The 25,292-nt window shown below is 36.9% G+C and overlaps 1 protein-coding gene across 1 annotated transcript in view; it reads right to left on the reverse strand.

Annotated features, from left to right (window-relative positions):
- The window catches only part of CEP192 (centrosomal protein 192), a 72,065-nt gene that overhangs the window by 19,666 nt on the left and 27,107 nt on the right, over positions 1–25,292 (reverse strand). Inside the window, exons 22-43 of the mRNA XM_066545895.1 lie at positions 24,929–24,993; positions 24,656–24,847; positions 23,009–23,132; positions 22,752–22,882; positions 20,097–21,114; positions 19,861–19,984; positions 18,598–18,769; positions 15,751–16,630; positions 14,480–14,628; positions 12,603–12,833; positions 11,052–11,177; positions 10,532–10,666; positions 10,277–10,340; positions 9,477–9,616; positions 9,261–9,353; positions 8,329–8,444; positions 6,658–6,834; positions 4,784–4,874; positions 3,899–4,075; positions 3,117–3,377; positions 2,795–2,904; positions 626–735 (exon numbers count right to left, since the gene is read on the reverse strand). Coding sequence (XP_066401992.1) covers positions 626–735; positions 2,795–2,904; positions 3,117–3,377; positions 3,899–4,075; positions 4,784–4,874; positions 6,658–6,834; positions 8,329–8,444; positions 9,261–9,353; positions 9,477–9,616; positions 10,277–10,340; positions 10,532–10,666; positions 11,052–11,177; positions 12,603–12,833; positions 14,480–14,628; positions 15,751–16,630; positions 18,598–18,769; positions 19,861–19,984; positions 20,097–21,114; positions 22,752–22,882; positions 23,009–23,132; positions 24,656–24,847; positions 24,929–24,993 — 4,686 coding nt within the window. The remainder of the gene's footprint in view (positions 1–625; positions 736–2,794; positions 2,905–3,116; positions 3,378–3,898; positions 4,076–4,783; positions 4,875–6,657; positions 6,835–8,328; positions 8,445–9,260; positions 9,354–9,476; positions 9,617–10,276; positions 10,341–10,531; positions 10,667–11,051; positions 11,178–12,602; positions 12,834–14,479; positions 14,629–15,750; positions 16,631–18,597; positions 18,770–19,860; positions 19,985–20,096; positions 21,115–22,751; positions 22,883–23,008; positions 23,133–24,655; positions 24,848–24,928; positions 24,994–25,292) is intronic.

The following is a 25,292-nucleotide window of genomic DNA, read 5'->3' on the forward strand; positions in this document are numbered from 1 at the left end:
TGCTCAAGAATAGGGTTTGACAGCAAATTTATTCATGACACTTGTGGGATTGAACACTTGGGGGGTGCTTTAAGGAACCCTTTACAATATACTGTATTCTTATTAAGGCATTTCTTACTAACAAGCAGAAGAAAAAGCTATTTAGGAAGGAATATATATTTTTTTAGTGTCAGCCAAGTTGCCTGCCTCTCAATTTTCAAATATATCTGTGTACAACAAACTGAATCTTTCCCAATAGTTAATAAGGCAAACACTTTCCAAATAAATTCAGCATTTTTAATGCTATAATATTTACAGACTGGGGATTCATGTTTCTAGGAGAAAATTACAGAAAGTCATTTAAATAAATAGATACCAAATGAAAAAAGGCACATTCTGTTGTGATGGGTTGACCCTGGCTGGATGCCAGGTGCCCACCAAAGCCATTATATCACACCTCCTCCTCAGCTGGACTGGGGAAAGAAAATACAACAAAGCTTTGCCCAGTACAACTGCCCAAATTCAGAATTTTTCTTCTACATTTATAAAAAAAAATAGTGAAAAAGTAACTAGGATTCAAGCCAAAAGCACATTTGCCACATGAAAACAAGTATTATATTTTTCTTTTAAGAAGTCATAGTCTTACCTTCTGTCACAAGCTGCTCCCCTTGAAATTCTTCATCAAATACAGCATTTCTCACTAAGTTGTTTTCTGGGATGATGCGTTGTTCTACCTCAGCTTTATACATCACAGCTCTGTTAGAGGTAAACAGGAGTCATTAAATTAAACAAAGTACTAGAAACAACAAATTTAAAAGATTGATACGAATCGTAAGAATCCAGCATAATTTTCATTTCATCATTTCTTGACTACACCAAGTTCAAATCAGGAAGCATCCATTTAAAACTGAAGTCTTTACACAGTCTTAAAAGGGTTAAAGAAATACCTGCTCTATTGCTGCAGAGTAAAAGGAAACACTGAAATAATGGTTACCATATGTTTGTCTTTCCATACTTGCTCTCTGCTGTCAGTCACACCTACCTAAATTTTTGATAAGTACATCAGGCATCTGAGTGATGTTTCAATCACCACAGGAAGCAGGAGAATGCTATTTTGGTTACAAGTGAAAGTTTTTTGAGAGGAAAAATTGACTAGTCAATGTCAGAGTGGCAGCAGGTGCCAGCCAACAGCAGGAACACAGAGCCAACAGCATGACTGCCAACAGAACAGAAAAGACTGAGAGGCACAGGGATATAAATAGTCCAGGGAAAAATGGGAAGCTACGGGTCAGCAAGAGGAAATGCAGCACTCAGATAAGGTCAGGGCCATGGAGGAGGAAAGAATACCTGAGCACTACTAACTCTCAGATCTAAGCTACTTACTGGGCTGCTGACTATATATAATTTTGGAGTAAGGAACTTGGGGCACAAGCTGGCAGATGAGGCAGAGTACTCATTTCACATTCCTGCCTTTAAGTCCTAAATCATGCTCTCATTCTAGTGCACAATTATAGAATGGCGTTGGACTGGCTTGGAGAACTCAATCATTGCAAGACATACACATCTCTTTCAAGTTATCAAGGGAGATTTTAGAAAAACTCCAATCAAGAAACCAGCTACACCACTACTTTCAAGAACAATATGCCAGCCTGCTGACCAATAAAATCAACAAGTCATTTTGCATACATAACATCCACAATCTGAATTTTAAAAATGAAGTTTCCAACAATAGCTATGTAGTTGTATTCAGCTTCTACATGGGTTTTCTGTTGATCTGTAGACTAAAAGTGTTCCCTAAGTACTTCATCCTTTTAAGGAGGATTCCAAGATAGAGAGCATTGCCTCACACAAAACAATTCATACAAAAAATCAGGAACAAGCATCTTCTAAGATATCTAAAATAAGCCAGTTTCCTATCAAGGTCAGGAACTCAGCTATTCTGTAAGCTTTTTATTCAAAGCCACGCAGTTAAATCCAGACATGTTTAACACTTCATTTGGATAAGAATATACACAATGACTTTCATAAATTGTCAGGCAATAGCATTTAAAATGAATAATGAAATAATGCTGTTTTGAAGTTTTGCACTGAATTATGATTATCAGCACCTTACTGCTCTACCTAGTCTGAACATTCTGCATTACACTGAACCCCATGGACAGCACAAGTAACAAGTGCAGCTTCTGTCACTGAAGGCAGAATATGCCATTTCTGCGTGTTTGAGTTACACAAACTGAAATGCAGAATAACATGGCCACTATTTAAGATCAGCAAGGTATTCTCAACAAGTTTCCTTAGTGTGTCATGAGCATATGTGGATGTTATTTTTCTCATATACACACCTACTCAAACACATTCTTTGTCAACAGAATTCAGCAAACCAAGACATGAACTTTGTTTGAAACTTAAGACTCCTGGATTTCAGCACTATTCTTTTCATGAGCCTTTTCTTTAAAAATTAAAGTTGCATACACATTAGAAGAGATACCAAGACAGAACACAGATCTCTTTCAATACATAAAAGAAAACATTTCCCCAAAACCCAACACACTTGAATTTAAGTAAGTTAAAACAGAATAAAATCCTTAACTAGGATTCTAGCTACAGTATGTAAGCAAAGCCATAAATGAACAAACCCCCATCAACAACTTACACGTGCAAGGCTTGCTAGATCACTACATATCATCATCATCATATTTTAGCTTGTTCTTGCTCTTTTTGGAAACACATTAAAACCATGCTTGTGGCAGCACATACCCCTAGCTTTAACTCCTTATTAAACATCTGTCTGTTCCAACAGCAAAGCACATCTCACCTACGATACTGCTGCCTAGAAACTTCATCTCCCCAAAAGAGACATAGTGTTGATACCAGCATGCTTGGAGAGAAGTTCTTTTCCATTGGATTCCATGTTACAGTGATCACCTGATAAAATAAATAGACAACACACTGAGGAAAAAAAATCTTAATGTTTGCATTAATGTTTGGACTATGAGACAACAGATTACTACAATAAAAGTGAAACAGGACATAACAAAAAATAGGCAAGATTTTAATAAAGAACTGGTCAGACATTTTCAATGATGACATTTAATTTAAATTCATAACATTTGCTCAAAACAAAGCACTGTACTTACTTCGTGTGTCCCTTCTCTTAGTACAAACTGCTCTGGAGACACTCTCATAACCTGAGGATCAATCACTGTTTTTGTGTGCAGGTTTCCCAAGCACAGCACTTTAACATAGGCAGCCCGGGAACCTGTGTTTCTCACGTGGAAAGAAGCTTTCTGTGATCTTGCAGACAATGAGCCTTCCAGTGTAACCAAGAAACTATCTGACAATTTTTTAACATTTTCTAAAATTATATTGCTTGTTCCTCCATATCCAGATAATGGTATCTGGGAGAGAAACAAAACCCGCCATCAAAAAAAAAGTCCTTCAAATGAAAGAAGCTTCTTAGTAAAACACATTTATGTACAACTATGGTAAACTATATAGATTTACAGAAAAACAAATGAAAATGTTAAAAATGTGAACTAAAAAGCCCTTGCAAGAAATAGAAAAGCTTAAATTTACTCAATCATTTTCAAGTTCTACTTCCAAGTTTGTTTAAGATCTACCTATAGAACAAGACAAATTCAGATTTTTTAACACTTCTAGAGTTAAAATCTTAGGCTACTTTTAATATAGTACATCAAATATTTCATCATTCTCAAAGGACAGAATTATATGCAAAATTGATACTCATGTTCAAAGCATAAAATTTAGTGCCCATATGACTTTAACAAGTATACAGATGTCCATAACATGTATCTTGAATTTTCAGGTTTTTGACAGAAACACCTATTCGATGCTAGATTTTCAATAATTATGAAAAAAGTACATTTAAAATTTTTAGAAGTTATGTTGGGACTCTTACAGTAAACTTAATTCCTGGCTTTGATTGAATCCCCAGCTGTTTGATTTCCAGCTTTGCAAAGCAGCAAGTTACTCGAGTGGGTGTAAACATCAGGTATATGTTAGTATCTTCTTTGGGACGCATTCTGAGCTCCCAGTTACTGGTTAAGCGTTGCTCTGATCCAAATATACTTTGCAGCTATAAAAACAAAGACATCAGAACTGAGTGACTATAATAGAAAAAAATATGGCAGTAAAACTTATTACATTAGGAAGGAAGAATCAACCTCTTTGAACTCCATTAACTTCTCGGACAATGGCATATTTAAAGTTGTAATGCTTAATATGCAATGAAATGACAAAGTCCAAGATGCTTTATATTCCCATAATGAACACGTCAATGCCTCTCAGTTTAGACAGATTTTTTTGTCCTCAATCCCCAACCTGTCAAGGCTGAACTTTACCAGCAGTACATGAATTCTCTGTCAGTATAAGATTTTAAATTTTAAAAATCTGAACATTTGAGGGAAAAGGGGATATAAGTCAATGCAGGTTACATAACAAAAAGACCCATTAGCCATGGTAATTCCTAAAGGCTAATTCCAGTTTTTCTATCCTCATCTAGACTCCCTCCTGCAAGAAGAGCCATTGATGGACCACTCCACCAAGTACTGACTCTGCTGTGAAACAGCGGCTTAGAGCTGTAAACTGAGCTCCAGTTTGCTCCAGCACTCCTATTTCAGCGGCTCCCAAGGATACCAGTGCAGCTCAAGCTCTGCTACCACACTCATCTTGGCAGTCTCAAAACAAATACAGGCTGCTAACACTTCAGGGCAAAAACATTTTCATTATAAACATAGCCTGGTAAGTGCCATAAACACTAAAGAGAAATTTTAATGGCAGGCACCTGAAAGGAGTCTTGATCCTGGCCTCTTATCAACAATCTTAAATGCTGGGTCACAGATGGAGAGTCATTTCTTAGAATTAACTTCTTCTGTCTGAAAAATACATTTGGTTAGATTTTACAGCAAATACAAATTAACTGCATATATTAATTCATGGAAACAATGGAACTGGGACAGTCAATTTTGAAGTAATTTAATGGAAAAAATCACCTCTTGGAGCAATAGAATATGTTAAATAAAAAGTTATTTCTGTACTATCAAACTTACACATCCTATACTGTTATACACCAAAACACACAAATACTCATAGCAAAACAATCCCCAAATATACATATATATTAAAAAAATATATACTTTTCTGAAGTTCAAGTATTGTACTTAACAGCCTGAACTTTCAAAGAAACCAGCAATTGTATCAATACAAAAACTCCATTAAAATCCCCACTTCAGGACACAGTTATGATGAGATTATCCAGAGAGACTTAGTTATGCAGAAACAAATTCTCGTGAGTTGTCTGGCCCAGATTCACAGGAACAGTTGTAAAGAACTAATTCAGGATAACTTTTCCTTCTCATGTACTTCTCAATGTAATAGCAACACAAAGTTACGGTCCCTTAACAGAATCAGGTTGATTGAAATATTTTTTTTCTCTGTGATACATCCTAGCATTGACCAGGCTTCTGGTACTCAGAGCTTTCCTCAGCAGAGGTAGGAAACATCTCCAGCAAGAGCAAGTGCCTTTGTCATTTTAACAAGTCAAAAAACATTGGCAGATGAATTTGACAAACCCTAAAACTGCTACAACATAAGAGAACAGATCATGCAGTTGGAATTAAAGAGGAGGACAGAGAGAGCAAAACCTCTCTCTATCAACACTAGCAGACACTCTTTTGTACTCTGTTGAAACAAAATAACAGAAATAATTTCAGCTTCCTAAAACCAAGGGTTCCTCAATACTGTTTTACAGGAGGAACAGAAAATAAAAACATTGCAGCATAAAGCAAAGAAGTAGTAATTCCCAAACACCAAATAAGCAAAACTACTGTTAGAAGCACACTACACCTTAACAAACCAGAAACACAGAAATGCAGCTATCAGAAACAGTTCTTGGATACAAACATGGATTGGTTTTAAACCACCAGGAACATCATTAGAGTCCTCAAAAAGTTCAGTATCAACTAACAGTGGATTAGTCCTTCAAGTAGTAATTACTAAAGTTCAGAGATCTGCAAAACTTGCAGACTTTACATATAAAAGAATTAAAGAATATCCTAACAATTAGGAACAGTTTCACTAAAGCATAGAATACTGAACCTGTAAACTTGAAAATAGAAAAGTGTGGACAAGAAGTAGTCTGAAGGATAAAACAATGCAAAATTAGGGGCAAAACAGATTCTCCACATTAGAAGTTTTAACCCTGAAATACATTCAAATCAATCAAGAGTTCATGCTATTCAGATGGTCAAATTACATTACACAGACTGGACTCTGTTCCTTGTCATGGATGAGATGAAGCATAATTAATCTCTAGCAAGAGATAGGTATCAAAAGAACCAACAGAATTTTTCCATCAACTTAATTGAAAAATACTTTTCTCCTCATTTCTACTTACATGACACACTAAACTTACAGAACCAGATATTCTAATCATAACTGAAGAGTCCTCAAGAACACACAAAGCTCCAACAAGATCAGTTTGTTTCCAAAACTTTCGTGCACAAGAAAAATAATTGCAATATACTGCTTCTTTCACTTGAAGCACAGAACAAATTACTGCCAATTATCAATGTGAATGGGAAATTTTATTTCAAATAAGTGCAATATAAAATACTTAACATGATATTCTATATGAACAGCTGTCCAACTTATACTTACACTGATGATCCAAGTGATACTGCTCCCCAGGCAATGAACTGCTTGTTGGAGAGGATGGGTGGAATGTCTGAGCACCCAGCAGGTGTAGACACAGGTCTGTTTTGCCCAGATTCTACCTCACCTTCTATCGTCACTTCAAACCGAGGCCCAGATGGCAGCACAAGGATTTTCAAGATACTTTAAAAATAAATGCATAAATTTAAATCCCACAATTGAACAAGATTAGCTGATGAAATCAAAACATAACTGAAAAAATATTACAGATAGGCATTTTTAAAACTACCTTCTTAAGGCAAAAATATAAACACTTCTTTTTATTTTATTACAAAGGCCAGCTTTAGGTATAGCCCTACATTTACATCCTTTGGGCTGTAAGTACATATGCCTCACATATCTCACACAGTCTTCTGGGTATTTCATCTGGAAATTATTCAGATAAATATTTCAGAGACTACAGCTCAAAAGTATTTTTGGTCCATACTAATTTCTAATTATTTTGACACACTAATTTTAGAAAGAAACAAAGTCTGACTGTAGATTAAAGAGATGCCTTTTGAATGCCATAAGAAACTTTACTGAATTTTTACAAGTGTGAGATAACCAGGAGCACCAAGGAAGGAAATCTGGCTTTTAAATAATAGCCTGAATCATTTGTTATAGCACAGAGAGATTTCAAGTCAAGAAAAAAAACCTCAAGAACCTCCATTGTAGCTGTCAGTGAATCCCTATGATGCCTGCTGACAAAGCCCTGAATCCCATCAGCAGGGAACATGGACCCTGGTTACTGCCTCAGTCAGTTTATTAGTCTTTAGGCAGCACTTGGACATAGATTACCAAGTTTCCAATCCTCCTGAGTACCTCAAGCCTGTAAAAATTCAAGCTATCCAATAGGATCATACTGTCACTAGCACAGAACTTCATTGTTTAATTTAAATGCACTGGTGAGACCTGGTTAAGTTAGCCAGTGAACTGAACATATTTTGAAGATACTCCTTTGTCCATTCTTGCAGAAACTGGAAATCATGTAGCAAGAGGGAAAGCTGCTCTGGAGAAATGAGTCATTGCCAAAGACTCTCACATGACATCCTAATTGTCACTTGAACCAATCAAGTTTATTTTGCAGAATGAAGTTCAACAGGAGCTAATGAGCAAAACTATGAATGCTTCATCCATCTGCAAAAGGAACTTGTACATTAGTGTTGTACAGAACATACTTTTATTTGATTACAGCAGACAAATAAATACTTGGGATCCTGATCTGTTCTTGACATTTTTCACATGTAAAACAGAAATAACATTTCCCTTGCCTCAGCAGAGAGAAAGAGGGAAGCAACTGAAGGGGCTGCTGAAGGTAAGTATTTTGAAGCTTTGCTGTACTTTTGAAATAATGACCAGATAAAGGGCCACAGGGATTTACTCTATTTAAACTAAACAAGTCTTAGAATATTTCTTGATAGGAAATGTTATCTATTCATTTTGCTATACACACCTGTAGGAGGGAGATATTCTATAGAAAAGGTGAACATTAACAAAAATCCTTTTGTAATGGATGAGAACTCTCATGAGAACAACTGAAGTCAAAAACTCTCATATGGGTGAAACCTTCAATTCGTTCATTACCTTAAGGTCAAAAGTAGTTTAACACATGCAGCACAGAATCAGTTATATTACCTTTCTGTAGTTGTTCTGCTTTTTGGAAAAAACTGGACAGTCACTACTTGTTCTTCTCCAGGAAAAAGGAAAAGGTCCTCAGGTTTAACAGCAAAGCAGCTGCCCTGATCTGATGTCTGAAAGCAGGCAAAGGAAAAAGGGAGGGTTAGTTACCTATTTTTTTAAGGGATTAAATACTTCTACAAAATGTAATACAATTTGGTTCTGCACCTGTTTTACATGCAATGCAGACAATCTGAATGCACCTGGAGTCGTCAACACTTTATCAATCAGCACCCAGTACCATCACTTAATGTGGCATTTGTGATAGGGGTCATAGATCCTATTTCCATGGCCTCTGATCTTAGAAATGATGGGCCAACACATCTCTTTTTGTAAAATGGAACCAACTGCTCCTTCTGTTGACTTTGAAATGTAAGTTTCAAATGTGGTTAGTTATCTTTCAGTCTGGAACCACACTTTCCATAGATTCTCAAAAAAGTCAAGTAAAGACATTGCGTATCTGAAAAGAACTCACTTGGAGTTGGCAAGATGTACACTAAAAACTACTGCAGTTTTGTTAGAAAATACAGATGTTTCCCAATGCTAATATTCATCTTTGCCTTAAGCAGGTTTTACCAGCTAACTAACACCTGCTGTGCAGCACAGGCTTCACTACTTTTACATATAACAAATATTTTAGCTAAAATTTAGTAAAAATCATAAAAGTATGTTTGTTATAACAAATAAAACTGAAGTTGAGCAAAAGAACACCATAAGCTTTTTCTAAAAAAGTAAGCAAATCTCTTTGCCATTTTTCATTCCCTATATGTAAATTTGTGACGTTTTTATTAAACCACAGAGCTGAGCTAAAATCCCAAGGCTCAGCTCTAGCTTCAGTACAATATGAACAGCACAAAAATCATGATTTCAAGAGGGAAAAGCCAACCTACCTGAACTTTCAAATGTACACTAATGTTTCCAGAATTTACCAATGGCAGCTGCTGCTTGACTGTTGAATCCACACTACCAGACAGACGTATTTTCTGCAAAAATAAAGTAAGTGTATATCTGTATATATACATATATAATAAAACCAAACATTACAAAAGTAGGAGGCTAGGAGAGGCAAACTGTTCTTGAAATACAGTTTATAAATACACACAAACCTGTAAGTCCTTTGGAATACGTATCCTTGCTGTTCCAGCTCTTGCTCTGAGAAAAATACTTTTAATCACAGTGCTAGGTCCTGGACTATCCACTTCCACATCTACTCTTGCCAGGAACTCCTCTGCTGGACCCAAGGAATCTAGGAACAATTTCATGAGTAGCAAAAGCAAGTGTGCCAACAGCAAAGGCCATTCCTATAGATGCACACCTCACTTCAGCTACTCTTCAATCTTAACATATTAATGGAGTGAGAATAACAGCTCTCCCATTACTCCTGCAACACTTTTTTTCCTCTTTAAAATAAAGTCTCACAGGACCTTATTTAAGAGTTTTACCTTTTTGTCATATGTGACTGAAATTGTCACTAATGCAAACAAAAAAACTCATCCTACCACACGAGCTGAGCTAGTTGATATATATACTATTTTCTATTCAGCAAGTCAGAACAACTCAGAGATTTCTTCAAATTTATTATCTATTTTGCAATTAATGCAATGTTTTCTTAAGTGATGCTTAACTCCTTTTACTGAGGGAATTAAACACAAATTCCAGGCATCTTGCAGTACAAGCTTTGTTCAGCTTCATACTTAAGTAAAAATGTCCCTGGTAATATATAAAGGATTAAGAGACACAGAGACATTCTGCCTCCTACAGTTACTAAAAATGAATATGATACCTGAAATATTAGCACACACAAACCAAACATGGTTTCAAGTTTGCAGCCTGTTCTTGCAATTCTAAAACGTATGCATTGAAAGTCAAATCTGTTTTAGCCGTAATGAAAATCAAGTTACTTTACCTGAAGAAGAAATTTGTTTCTTAGGTGCATGGAACAGAACCCAAACTGTTAAAGCTTCAGGATCCTGAAAAAGAAATTGGTTGACTCACCTTAAGGAAGGGAGAAAATTATTGAGAGGAGAAAACAAAACACTCACAAAACCTGAACATGCAAAAGGTGTGCTGCCCAAAAATCATTAGTGTGAACTCAAATATTCAGCACTGTCATTTCAGACAGCAAGCAACAAGAAGAATTGACCAACTACAAACTACTCACTTGCCCATCATAGCTTGCATGTATCACATGGTTTACAACTGATGGAGCTGCTGTCTGGGAAACTGCATCCATTTGTTCATTAGAAGTATTAACAGGTTCCTTGGAAAAGGTGAAGCATCTCCAGGCTACTGCATTCTGTCAAAAAAAGAAAAGTATTACAAGTATTAAATCTCTTATTGTCAGTAACAGCAATGCTGACAAAGCTGAGAAATGCAAGACAAGTTTTGAATGATCCAAGTGGCTTGGAAAAAAAAAGAATCAAATTTAGGCTGTAGCTTTGAAACATGAAACAAAACCCCACACACCTATCCCAGAAGCATTTTTATTGGTACCATTACAGCAGAATCAAATAACCACCCTGCAAAAACTATTTATTTCCTGACTAACAAAAGACTTCTTGGGAAGTCTTACATCGAGTGTCCAAGATATATTTTTTAATGATATGCAACAAAGTGTTTGGGTACTAAAATTCAGTATCACAAGATGTTAACTCTCACATACAGAAGTTTACTGTACTTACTGCGTTAATAATAAGTCTAATTGGCATAAAAGCATGGGTTTTGTTGATAAGTTTTAGGGGAAGAGCCTTCAAACTGCCAAAAGGCAAGTCACCAAAATCCAGGCAATCTCCTTTTCCTGTTTCCACCTGGTTTTAAAACAAAGCAGAACTTAGAAGAAAGGAAAACCTTCAAAACACCCTACCCTACAAAAGTACCAGGATGTTATTCATCTATTCCACCCTCTTAACACTATATCCACATCAAATACAAACTATTACAGTCTAAGAATCGTGTTTTCTTTGATATTAGAAGGGGTTACAGCCAATTGGCTATCTCCCATGCATTTTACCTCAATCAATTAAGCCAATTTTAGTGCAATGTTTATCCACCAAAATCCAGCATACAACCAAGTTATTTTGGATAATTCAAATTAAAAGTAAATTTAAACCATGATTATTGCTAGCAAGTAAGAAATGTCAGTTTTAGATAGTTAAAAACACATTTCAGCAAGTTGAAAGTTAAGAAAATAAGGGACAGTTAATTTTTGCTAGCTTAAAAACACTTAAGTGTAATGATCTGCAGCAAAATACAGCTTTTATTTGGTTCTTTTTCCAATCTCAGGAATGTAACAACATGCAGAGATTGAGCACAAGGTTTACATTTTATTTGAACATGACACAAGTTTGAATATACTATGAATAACATGGAGAATGGACTACACGTGAAAAAATAAAAAATGCATTAAAAATAAATAAAAATTTATGGAAGAAGCATTAAAAATTATACCCATTTGTGTGCATTCATTACTTCAAACACATAATTAGTCCAAAGCAAGTTAAAAGACCACCATAAATGAAAAGAAAATGTCCACTGTGGCTGATGACTGAAAATTTTACTTCTACCAACTGTGTCACAGACTACCATGAAATTTGTTCAAGAACCTCAAAAAGTATCATCAAGCCTTTTTATGCCTGTCCATACTCTTAAATCTAGAACTATATGAAGCCACATTTAATTATTAATGTCACACTCTCCCACCTGGTTGTTCTTCATGATAAGACACAAGACAAATGCACTTTACACATGCACTTAGTTTTAATTTTTAATTAGTCCAAAATGAGAAAATATTCTCTAAAATTATAATCAAGCTAGTGGTATTGAGAAACCAAGACAAAGCCTACTTGATGTAAAAAATAAAGAAATCCTTACAATTGGAAATAAATGCTTTTTGTTACAATAAATTTCCAATCCAACACAGCAGATACCTAGTAAACATCAGATGTTTAAGGTCTTAACAATGAAAAAGTAATGCCCAGTCTTTTAACAACAAAAAAGTAATTTTAAATTTATTCTTTCCACACAGAAGCCTTCATTTCTAGCTGGCTGCTTTTGCACAACTGGAACTTCCCAGATAACAATATGCTTCTCAAAAATTTCCTCTATTCCCACTCAAAACATATGAAATTCCAGGTTTCTTTGAGGAGCAACCTTGCAATCCTATTATTTTCCAGTGTCATTAAATTATTCATAAAATTGCAACAATGAAAGACCCACAATAAACAGCAACTTACTTCTAAATTAGGATTTTCAGCAACTGCTGTCAGAACTACCCTGCTTGCCAAAGCTTCTGCCTGAACGATTGTCTCGGCATCAGCAGAAACCGGCCAAGATGAAACATTGAGGATACACTGGAAGATCCCGGAGCGGGAAGGTAAGAAAAGTATTTTCAGGTCGTTGGTAGAGTAGGGTCCTACAATGGTTTTATTCTTGAAAACCAAACATGGGTATTTCATAGGATCCATCTGAAAAACAAAAAATACCTGTCATTTTCAAACAGGCCTTTTACCAGAAGACATTTCCTTTCCAAATACCATGGTTATCTGGCTGCTTAACGCAGACATTTTGTATATATTTTTTCTCCATTTAATTAATGCATCTTCATATCCATGGCCCATTTGCATCTTCCTCAACTGCAGGCCTTTCCTTTTAATTTAAACAGAAAGGCAACCTGAAAAATGCTGAGGTTTCTTTCTACCATCTAGCCAAAGATTGACACTGGGAAAATTATTAAGTAAAACCCTAATTTTTGAGAAAGAACACCAGCGTATCTCAGAGCTGACTGAAAAAACATGGGTTTTAATCACACTGTGCAAACAATTGCCTATATTTATTCATGGAAACAACTGTAAAGCAATTTCATTTTAAAAAATCACCTCTTGATCCAACAGAATCACTGGTTACAGGAGCTGCAGAAAAGCTCTGTGAAGCTATGAAGCTGATTAGAAAATTATGCAACAAATCCTTATTCTCATATACACACACAGACACATATATATAAATACACACACCCACACACACAGGAGCACACAGAATTGTGGCCTGATGTTCTTTAAAGAGGAAGCATTCTAAGAAAACAAGATCAAAACCAGAAATCATACTCCTGGAAAGGGACATGCTACATCTGCTCAGGAAGAATATACCTGAGAGATGTGATCAGGATTTCTAAGACTTATAAGATGCAATATTTAAAGCAAATAATTGTCTGCTATTCCTCAGTAATATGGACCAAATAAAAACAGCATGAACCATATCTTAAAAAAGAAAAAAGCAGTACTTGATACAATCTACAGCTGAACTGAACTGTGGACAACATTGCATTGCATTTTCCAACAGATGAGCTAGATAAAGAGCACTATACCAAAAACTAGTAAGAACAAAAATAACAGCTAACTAAAGTTACCAGGTATCAAACTGCCAGAAGCTCAGAGTATCCTATGCTTGTTCTGTTGTTATCTTCTTCTCTATTAAGTGTATTCATCAATAAAAGAAATTAAATCCTTCTGATGGACCTTGAATCTAACTCATTCTCAAGTTCTCAAGATATTTTACTTCTGGAACTATTAGTATGATAACAGAATTATATAGAATTTAACAAAATTGAAGTGCAAGACAGCCAACGTATGGCCTACAAGCTACCTACAACCCACAGAACAACCCATCTAGCTTGAAGCCTGCTCTAGAAGGCTTCTAAAAAGCCTGCTCATTTTCCATCACTCAAGATCTCCTGATGTCAAGAAAAAGAGGAGCAAACTGACAAAAATGTTTTTGCAGTAACAGTCCTCAGCATGGATGTTTTCTGGCCTAGGGTTGACTTTTCTTGCATACACAAAGGTGGGAATGAATAACCCATAAACTCAAACCTTCCACATTTCATGCACACAATATAATTCTACAGATCAATAACCTCATGTGGCATTTACCTCACAAAGTCTGCTTGCTGGAGGAAGTCAGGTGGCCTGGCTAAAGAAAGTAGCATTGCTTTTGTGCATATTAACGATAAAACAGGGAAGAAAATCACAGATCTGTAAAGATGGTCTTAATTTTACATATGATATCTGGTAAGATGACAGTATTATGACAGTTTTATGAAAAAGAAAAAATCTCTTACCCTTTCTCCATTAACTGAAACACTGAGTATCCCAATGTTGACCTGCAACCACCGGTCAGTTGGATTATAAACACTAAGAACCGTCTGAGATGCAATTCCCACACAACAGGCATTAGGGAACTTCAGTTCTTCTGGGACTTTTATATGTCCTTTGGAAGAAAATATGCTCCTGTTAGTTACAAGTACTCAGAAGCAAATCAGCACTCAGGCTGCCACCAAATTTGTGAACTCATCTGAAAAATGCCTCATTATGGTGAGGAAATGTTTGACTCCTACAGTTCTCATAAGGATATTTTCCATAAGCATGAAACTTGAAATTTCAATCATTTCTAATTTGCACCTTAAAGTTCTACTGTCACACAAACAAATATTTATGGAAATGGCAAATTCCATACAGACCCACAAAGTATATTTATATATACACCTAATATAAAACACTCAGTGGTCACAATTTAATCAGCACTAGCCTAACTCAGAAAATTTGAACATTACTATTACAAAATCTTGTTAGTATAAAAATAGGTAAGGAGTATTTCACTATTTTAAAATGCACTAAGATCAATGACTTGGAACAATCAATAAACAAGCTCTAAACTGTCACAGATTCAAATCTTCAACCCCACTAGCTTGTCATCTAGGCTGAAAGAATTAGCCAGAAAAAAAAAATACAGCAAGATTGTAGGTTAAAATAAGTTTTTAAAATTAAACAGTAATTTGGGTTGCTTAGGTTTAGAGCTAAGCCTAGATACAAAGTAAGAGCAGAAAGGACAGAGGACACTTGGCAGCTTGTCTTTTCCTTCATAACCAGCAAACAGTTTCAACCTCTAAGGGGTTCAAACTTCTTATGAGTTTTGGCCTTCACTGACTGCTAATACCAAATTAGGCAGGAAATAGAAATGTCCTCTACTTTCCAGATAAAATACAATGGAATTTCAAGAGCATGACTTGTCTTGGCTAAAACTGCAGCTAGGATTTCTCTTCCTCCTATGAAAGGTAGTTCTAGATCCTATACACAAACACAAAACTACTTAATATTGAAGAATGCTGAAATTCTGAGAAATGTTTTTAAGACCACTGGGGAGCTCTAAGAATAAACACTACATTCAGAGAATAACATTAAACAAGGAAAACTAGTAATAGGGTTTGCATAAACAATAATTGCAGTTACAATTAGTACCATCCTAATTTTATTAACTATAACTTAAGCAACATCACTATCACCATTCCTGTCCACAGATGTATTTCAAACACACTATAAAAATCACACTCACCAATACCAGGTGACTTTGACAACTCCCACTCCCTTCCCCCAGCTCCAAGAGGTTGTCCAGTACATGGTTTTACATTTAAGATATTATTATTCCATGAAGTACTGTGTGGATTATAAAGTGAAGCTGCACCCGAAAAGCCAGGACCAATATTTGGACCTAAAGGAATTCCTAACATAAGTGGATTCTCAATATGTCCTCCTGGGATACCAGAACAAGGAAGCCCTGCTGAAAGGCCAAAACCTGCAGCGTTACAGCCATGAAAATGAGACAGAACTGCATTTCCTGGAGGTTGTTTAGCTCCCAGATGCTGTTGTGCAAATGGAGTTGTTGCAAGACAATGCCCTGTAAGCAAGGTGGGGACAGAAGAAGAAATTGCTTGACTCTCAGAGGTAGTGACATGGGATTTCACAGTTGATATATGGACATGCTGTTCACCAGATGAGTTTTGTTTGCATGGCAAACAGGTGTTTAATCCAGAATAAACAGGCAATCCTTGTCTCTGTGCTTTGTTTGTTTGATCCTGACACAGTTCTTGCGCATCCATGTTGACAGAATGTGGCGGAAAGGTGCAGAGTTTACTTGGTAAAGCCGATTTAACATGGTCTAGCTCTTCATGATTTGCTGGTACATTTGAAGGAATAAAAGGAAGCTGATTCATCCTCAGAAAGCCTTCTTTGGCCAGTTCTTGGTCCAGTACATTATGAGGTTTTCTTTGAAGACCAGCAAGTTCATTTTCTTCTTGTTCCTGGTCAATACTAAGTATTGCTTTTCTTCTATTTCTTTGACATGAGCGGTCTTCTAGATTTTCTTTTCTATGTTCCTGCAGAGGAACTGGGCTGGCCTGAATTATTGTTGTGCTCAGTTCACCAGCATTTTCATCCTAGTAAACAAATATAACATGCAGTATCACATATTTAAGAAAAGCAATAGGGTACATAAGACACACCTAATTCTGTACTGCCTGGAAACTTTCCTGTCTGATCATTATTGGGACTGCCATCCAATATAAATAATCCAGTTTGTCTTGTCTGAAGTTTTACTTTTTTAACTGTGACTCTTCACCTTGAAAAAGAAAACCTGCAGCATCAACCTGTCTGCTATCCTTAAGACACATTCTACTGGGTCTGGCTGAGATGGAGTTGATTTTCTCCACAGTGGTCTCTGTGGTGCTGTATTTTTAGATTTGTGTTCAAAACAGCATTGACAACACACCAGACATACTAGACAGATTAAAAAAACCAAAAAACTGAATGGTCTTGAACCAAATCAGTAACCGAAAAGGATATGAGATGCATGAAAATGCACTGATACAGACATTTTCTTTGTGTGCTCACAAGAAATCACTGAAGTCCAGAGACCTGCCATTTTGACAGGTAGGGTATAGCTGGAATAAGCACTCATATTTACAAAGACATGCATGTAAATTAGAAAGGTTCTTCAGGTTTTATCTGTCTGTTTTTAAAATTCCATCCACAATTAGACACAGTTTGGAAAGGGGGAGATGTAACAGATTCCAGATTCCACATGTGGTTAAATAGGTATGATTCATGCTGACAAAATTGAAACAGTAATCAGTATTGATACAGTAGTTAATATTTGGAAATAATAAAACCGTTAAAAAGTGTAATGCCAAGAAAGAAAGGGAGAGGAGGGGTTCCACCCCCTCCATTTTCCTGCAGATGCTCAAGGCAGGAAAAAGAAAGAGATAACAGTTACTAAAAATTAACAGAAAGAAAGGAAAATCTGGTTGGGTCCCAGGAAAATGTTAATTATATGAGATTAAAGGACATCGAAGAAGAGGAGAGGCCTTCATCAGAGATGACCCCCAAGGAGTGGTGCAACCACCTGAAAGAGTGGTGGAGCATGCGTGGTAAAGGTGGTGATGAGGGCAGAGGTAGAAGTGTGATTAATCGAAAATGGGAGGAGATGGCATTGACACATGGCATAAAAGGGGGAATTTTCACTTGACAAGCTTGTACGTGAGGTGGCAGGGGTCCAAGGACCCTGCAGTCCGTACCCCATGGTTTTTTTTTTTTTGCTTATGCGCTATTATTGGAACCAAATTATCCCTTATTTTAACCAAATTATGTTATCAATATTTCAAGTGTATCCGATTTTATATATTCTAAGCTATTCAATTGAAATTGCTGCTACCTTTAATATTGTTTGGTTTTTTTGATGATGGGATAATTGGGCAAATATAACACATGAAAGCACAAATTCAGATAAAAGATTGCCAATTATTTTAATCAAGGTAAGACTGCAAGTCTGAACACAAATTTTACCCTCAGTGCACATTCTCTTCTAAACCAGTAAAAACAGTCAGAATGACTGTCAGAGGTAGAAAATTACAGTTTCAGTCCTGAAAAAGTAGTACAAGCTACATTATGTATTCATAAATATTTCTCCAGAAAAAAAAAACAAACCAGGAAAATTATTCTCCCAACAGCTGAAGCTGAACAGCAAGGGAGCCTGAGGTATGATGAGAACAATATAGATCTTGCAAAATACTACTGGAATACTGCAGCACATTCCAAGAACAGAATGAGTTAATGAGAAACTATCGAAAAGAATTTAAGGAAAAAATACATCAACTCAAACTTTTTCAAAAGTTCCTAGTTCTTTGTTTTACTATGTTTGTATTTATTAGAGTGTGCGCATTTAGCACGGTTGATACCAAAACTCAAATTTCCACATAGCTCAGAAGCTGGAAAGAAGAATACCTTCTCCCTATGCACAGCACATCCTAAACTGTTTGAAAACCCTTCAGGCTTTTCTAATTTAGAATTACTTTGACCTATAAATTTTGGTTTAGGGGTAAGGGGGAGGTGCTGGCTTTTTCCTTACCCAGGATGTCTCTGGACTATGCGTCACTGCTGAGTTCTTACGGGTGCTGCCGGATGCAGAGACATAGGTTAACCTGCTCATGCTTGGACTCGAGTAAACAGACTGAGGTACCACGTTCTCTTTGCAAGGAGATTCCTGACAGTGTGATGGGTAAGTAAAGTCCACTTCAGATCTGAAAAAGAGATTCAAAATATGCCAATATTAAAAGATTTTTTTTTTATTTTCTTGATGGCAGCACTAATGCTACCCATTACCTATACTATTCTAAAAGTCAACTTAATTAGCTGTTTTGTTAAATGCAGTCAGTAGAAACGAGAAATCAGGTCTCAATTAAGCTTTACAAGTTCTGGCTTTGATGTACATAAAACACATTTTCATTCTACATAAATCCATATAGGCAAAGCATCAGAGTTCCAAAACTGAACTCAGATGCTAAGGCCACAGAAGCAACACAACTTATTTAAAAAGGTGAATCAATATACTTGTATCTAACTAGATTAAAAAGTCAAATGAAATCATTTAACTCCCATCGCACCATTAGGTTTCCTATTCACTGCTGAGATTCTCTTCATTTCAAATACCTGAAAACACAGGGTCTCTCAGCACTTTGCTCAACAAAAAAAGCTAACATGACAACAATTAAAGCACTGACAATTTTAACTGGACATCCTAAGAGCTATATAACATGCCTGCAAAAATACATCTTCTCCTGCACATATTAATTCCTGAGAAATGCCAGACAGCCTGTAATTCTAATAACACATACAAACACAAACAGTAGTTAAATACCAAACAATGAAGTTCAAAGTTAAGTCAGGGAAATCAGTTGCCTCATCTTATCAGATTGCACACAACCATTAGCTACTGGCCATGTTAGTGTTTAAGACTGCAAAATTAATTTAGTTGGAATCTTATGACACTTACTGTTGCTGGAACTCGTTTAAGAAACATCGTGCTTTCAGTTGCTAAGGAAACCTTAAACCTTGCACACAAGTATGTATCAAAATACAGAATAGTCAAAAGCCACACAAATATTTCTACCCACCCTCTCCCACAATAAGCAATGATACAAATCAGAGAACCAGATGAGCAAAATACTTGTAAGTTTAAAAAACACATCTATATTGGTCTATACAATGTCCAGCTTAACGTATAATGAAGTCTTAGCCTAATAAAGATCACAGTCAACATTCAAACAAACACATGATCCCTCAACAATCCTCATGAAGCACTAATTCTTGTAACCTGCACCAAGAAATTTACCCTGAAAATGCTGTTCCAGAAGTCTCACTAGGAGAAGAGTGAATCAGAGGTGAAGTTGAAGGTCTGAAGCTACACTGCTCACCCTCCAGATTTAAGTCACCTTCAGGCAGAATGGGTTTATGCTCTGGCAAATAAACAAAATTCAAGGACCATATTTATTTATGGACAGGAAACAAGTTTACTGACAAAAAAAAAGCTTTTTCAACAAATAATTGCATCTATATAGGTTTACTTACCAGTATTAGTCTGGAAAGTTGGGGACAGCTTCTCAAAAGTTACATGTTTTGCATTCCCCCTACGAGGAGTACTGGCATCCTTGCTCCTCTTCTCTGTATTTTGCTTCCTGTCATCACTGTTCAATTTCTGCACAGGCTTGGCTGCTGTAGGACTTACTGAGACATATTTACTAAATTGCTTGGCAGGTTTTAAGTTGCTGAGGGACACAGTATTTCCTGCACTTCTCTCCACCAAATCATTACACGGTTCAGGAACAGCATTTACTGCTTGATCTACTGTTTCTCTATCTTCCCCTATACTACATGCATTAGTGAGATTGCTGTTCTGGTAAGCAAGCAGATTTCGCTGTGCCACTTCCAGTTTTGCTGCTGAGAGAATTCCACATGTGTGGGCTTCATTTTCATTAAGTGTCTCTGATCTAATATCAGCATCCATTGACTGTAAATGTTTACGATTTACCAAATCTGACAACTTTTCTGAACACCGAACATTATCTGCAATTACATCTCTGTGGCTGGCAACACCAGACAGACTAGAAAAATTCTGACTGTCACTTTCTTCATCAAGATAATCAAGCAATCGCTTCTCTATTCCTTGCTGTTTGCTGTGATTATTGATCCAGTCTTCTGCAAAAGCATCCTTATGTTTCTCTTTACCCACTAAAAAGGTATCAGATGTAAGGTTCTGGACAGATGCTTCATGTTTCATGACACTCTCGTATTCACTTTCACATCTGTTCTCATCTGTTTTTTTGAGGTATTTTTCCATATCAAATGCACTATTTTCCTCATTGCTGGATAATGCCTCATTAGCAGAGAGTTCAGCCTCTTTAACAGCTCCAGGAAGGACACGTGTTCTTTTACTTTTATTGGAGAGTGCCATCATCATAGCAGCTAGATGGGAAGGTTCAGCACTGGAGGAAGCATTAGCAATAGCATCTGCAATTGTGCTGATACTCAAGACAGAGTCAGAATGATTAGACAAGCTATCCTCAAACTTGCCTTTATGAATTCCATCCTACAACAAAACAAAATTAGTTAAGCACCACGGCAAAAGAAATTTTGTTTAGTGTTTTGTTTTGTGTTTGCATTTCAGGATATGGCAATATATTAACACTCTTCATTGATGCATTTTTAACCACCTGTCTAGAAGGAACACTGCAATAGGCATTCTCATTCTCCTATTTTTTTAAGTCTACTTCACAAAGGCTTTTCTAGATTAAATAATAATAATAATAAATAATTCTGCCTTCTACTAGGAAGCCTTAGTTCCTGTGAAACTTTAAAATCCTAAAATGCTCTATTTAGTTCAGTTGAAAGAACTGGGAGGAAAATCCTATCAGGGACAAACAGCAGAGAAGTTAGTTACCATGACCAAATATACAGTAACTTCTAATTTAACTGTAAATCATCTGCCTCTGCAGAGAGAAGACACAGCTATTCCTACAACTTCTTCTATTACTCAAGTCTGATTTCTTCTTTAGTTTTCACATTGGCTATTCTTAGCAAAGGACACAGAGCAGATAGACAGTTGGAAACTGGGCTCTGGACCTTTCTGTCTCTCTCAGACAGACACAGACTCAGGAAGAATTGAAAACACCTGTCCTCCTGTAGATACACATGCATGAATTAACAACATCCTCATCAAAAGACAGACAAAGCACAGAGCACACACATACACCATGACTGGACTGAAAACAAGCTGAACTGCCAGGCTCAAAGGGCAGATCAGAAGCACCCAAGTCCCTCAGGAGGCCAGTCACTCACTGGTGGAGCATCCTGAGGATCAAGACAGGGGCCAGTACCATTCAACAACTTCAATAATGATGTGGATGATTGGGCACCTTCAGCAAGTTCCATCATCATACAAAACTGGGAGGTGTGGCTAATAAGCCAGCTGTCATTTAGAGGGACCTCAACAGGATGGAAAGATTGGCTGAGAAGTTCAAAGGGAAATGCCAAGACCAACACATAAGGAGGAATAACCCCAGGCTCTGTACAGGCCCTGGGCCAACCAGCAGGAAACCAGCTTGGCAGAAAAGGACTTGAGGGTCCTGGCAGATAGGAAGTTGACCACAAGCCAGGCAAAGAAGATCAACAGCATCCTGGCCTGCATTAGGAGGAGCGTTGACAGCAGGCTTAGGGAGGTGACACAGACAGGAAAAGTAGGTATCAAGGACTACCAAAGTAAAAAGACACTTTTTTCAGACTTGCACCATGCTTATATTCTTAAATCCTATCAACTAAAAGATTTTATTCCAACGCTAAAGGTAAGCTGTTTCATTACAAAAACAGAAGGGGAAGACAGCTGAAATTCAGAAACTTGATCACAGAACATCAACAGCCTGAGTCTCTGAAAGACTATGGGCCGACAGACTGAGCAATTCCCAAAGTGAAGTGGGAAGAAAAAGGAAAATCAGACGGTGATAGTATCACCTGACTTACTACTACTACTACTAATGGATCATGCCATTCTAATGAAACTATCCTAAGAAATAGGGGCACCTGCTAGGATTCAAATGATCAATATAAAAAGCAGTGAGCTAATGTGAAAGTCAAAATTTAGCTGTATTCAAAGAAACAATAATCATTGGAATTATTTGAATTTTGTTTCAGTTCATAGTTGCACTTTAAAGAAAAATACAAGAGAAATACCTTTGCTTTACTTTTGGTAGCAGCTTCTGTATTAATATTTTCATGTATTCCAGCAGTAGTGTCCACCCTATGCCCTGAACCTTCAGAGCTGGTAAAATTTGCATGTTTTTTTGTTTGTGCTTCTAAGTCATCTAACAACAACAACATCAAAAAAAAAGGAATTAATTTACAGTAAGGAAATTGTCTAAAAACCTACATTTTTGGATGCACACTCTCCCTTAATGCCCCATAGGATAAAAGAGCTGTTCCATAAGTACCTGAAAACACCTCAGACAACTGTGAAATCTCTCGGCCGATGTCACCTCCTGATGAATCAGATCTCATTAGCAAAGGAACAGGCTGCCTCTTCTTTGGGGATGTAATATAGTAACCAAAAGATGGCTATAAAAAATATCCCAGAATACAGCATGAGTAAATTTAATAATAAACAAACAGATTCAATACACATGCAAAGCAGTTTTGGCCCATGGTGCTTGCTTGGCATACCTCTCATACCACTAAGAAATAACACAGCACTGCAAATGCCCAATCTGAACACATACTCTGCACTTCCCATACACACATCAAATAAACTAACAACTGGCATGGCTGAACCCCAGCTAGGGACTAAGTACCACACAGCTGTTTGCTCACTCCCCACCTCCTTCCAACAGAAAGAACTGGAAAGAACAGGCAAACCTCTTGGGTTGAGATAAGAACAGTTTAATAACTGACACAAGAATAAATTGTAACCGTAATACTGGTAATGACAAGGAAGGAGAGGGGAATAACACCCAAGAGAAACACAACTGTGGTGCACAACACAACTGCTCACTGGCCATGGACCAACACCCAGCCTGTCCCTGAACAGTGATCCATGGCTGCCAGCCAACTCCCTCCAGTTTACAGACTGAGTTGGATGTTCTATGATACAGATATCCCTTTGGTCAGTTTGGTCAGCTGTTCTGGCCGTGCTCCCTCCGAGCTTCTTGTGCACCTGCTGCACTGGCAGAGCATGAGACACTCCCCAAGTCCTTGATTTAGAGTAAGCACTACTTAGCAACAACGAAAACATCAGTGTGCTATCAACATTATTCTCATACTAAATCCAAAACACAGCACTGTACTAACTTCTACAAAGAAAACTTAACTCTATCCCAACTGAAACCAGGGCACAACTTACTTATACCAGTTACTCAAAATAAGGAAATAAAGTACATCACATCATCTCTGCCTGAAGGTATGGTCTGCCACTAAGCCTTGGAATGCTTAGGACAGACTCTAACTCTGCCAACTCCAAAACCTCCTTATTGTACAAGTGAATTACACAAGCATGTGTGACGACTACTTCTCATTGTACACACTTCCCCACCTTTTTTTTTTTTTTTTGCATGAAACACAGGTGAGATCCTGTCTACCAACAGCAGAAGAGAGAAGTGTCAGGTATCCATCAGATGCAAGAAGTATACAGATGTTGTTAAGTCAGAATCTAAACGACTACATTTTTACTGAAGTTGGGCATTGCCCAGATAGTACATCAACTACCAATAGCCACTCAGAGATGCCCTCACTGTTTAAATATCCTTGTCTGACCAGCATTTCACTCAACTGCGTGGGTAATTTACTGGGACCTCCAACATGCCTCCTGTATACGGTGTACTTTTCTCCCTCTAATCCTACACATAATTAGTTCCTGACCAAAAGGCAAAGATCAACATTCAACAATAACACCAGGCAGCACTTCACATCAGAAATTCCAGTAGGAAACCAGTCAACCCACACCTGCAACACACAGAATTTCCTTCCTAAATCAATTTAGAAAATTAGATCTGATAAAGAACCGTTTACAAAATAACAAAACCAGTGCTAGCTGTTGTTTGTCTTGTCTTTTCCTTGTTTCTCAACACAAACATTTAGATACATACCCGTTTCACATCACTGCCTCCACCTAGACATCCAAGAGCTTCAGACCTCTGACCAAAGAACTCCCCCAAAGACAAACGTAAATAGCTGGCATCTTTATGAAGATCAGATGTTCTTGGCAGAATGAAGCTATTAGCAGATCTCCATGAAGTATTTGCTAATTCAGATGCATTTAGACTGCCCACCTTTCCTGCCTGCAGACAAAGAGATTTCAGAAATTGCAATTTGTAAATAAATTAGAAAACTATTTTGTTTACATTGAGGTCGTTAGTTACCTGCATAAGCCTGTGTGCTTTCTCGAATTCTTCCTGGTCTTGTGCAATCATAGCTGCTGCTTCAGCTTAAAACCAAAGAGAACATTTATTAAAATAAAGCAAAAGTTACTAAGTACCATCATTACTATCTGTCATCATTAACTCAATTTGATGGAAAGTTATTGCACATAAAATTCTAGACCTGAGACAGTCTGGGGCACACTAGGAATTATTCAATCCCAGTTCGGTGAAAAAAGTTATACAAAATTAGTTTTAAAGAAGTACTTGCTGGATCTTTAGAAGCCAAAGTAAAATCAGCACTTAGATCATTAACTGTGGTCAATAAAGAAAGTTTCTAACAGCCTTAGGTCCAAGCTAAATTATA

The sequence above is a fragment of the Molothrus aeneus genome, chromosome 1 (assembly GCF_037042795.1).
Source record: "Molothrus aeneus isolate 106 chromosome 1, BPBGC_Maene_1.0, whole genome shotgun sequence".
Taxonomy (NCBI): Eukaryota; Metazoa; Chordata; class Aves; order Passeriformes; family Icteridae; genus Molothrus; species Molothrus aeneus.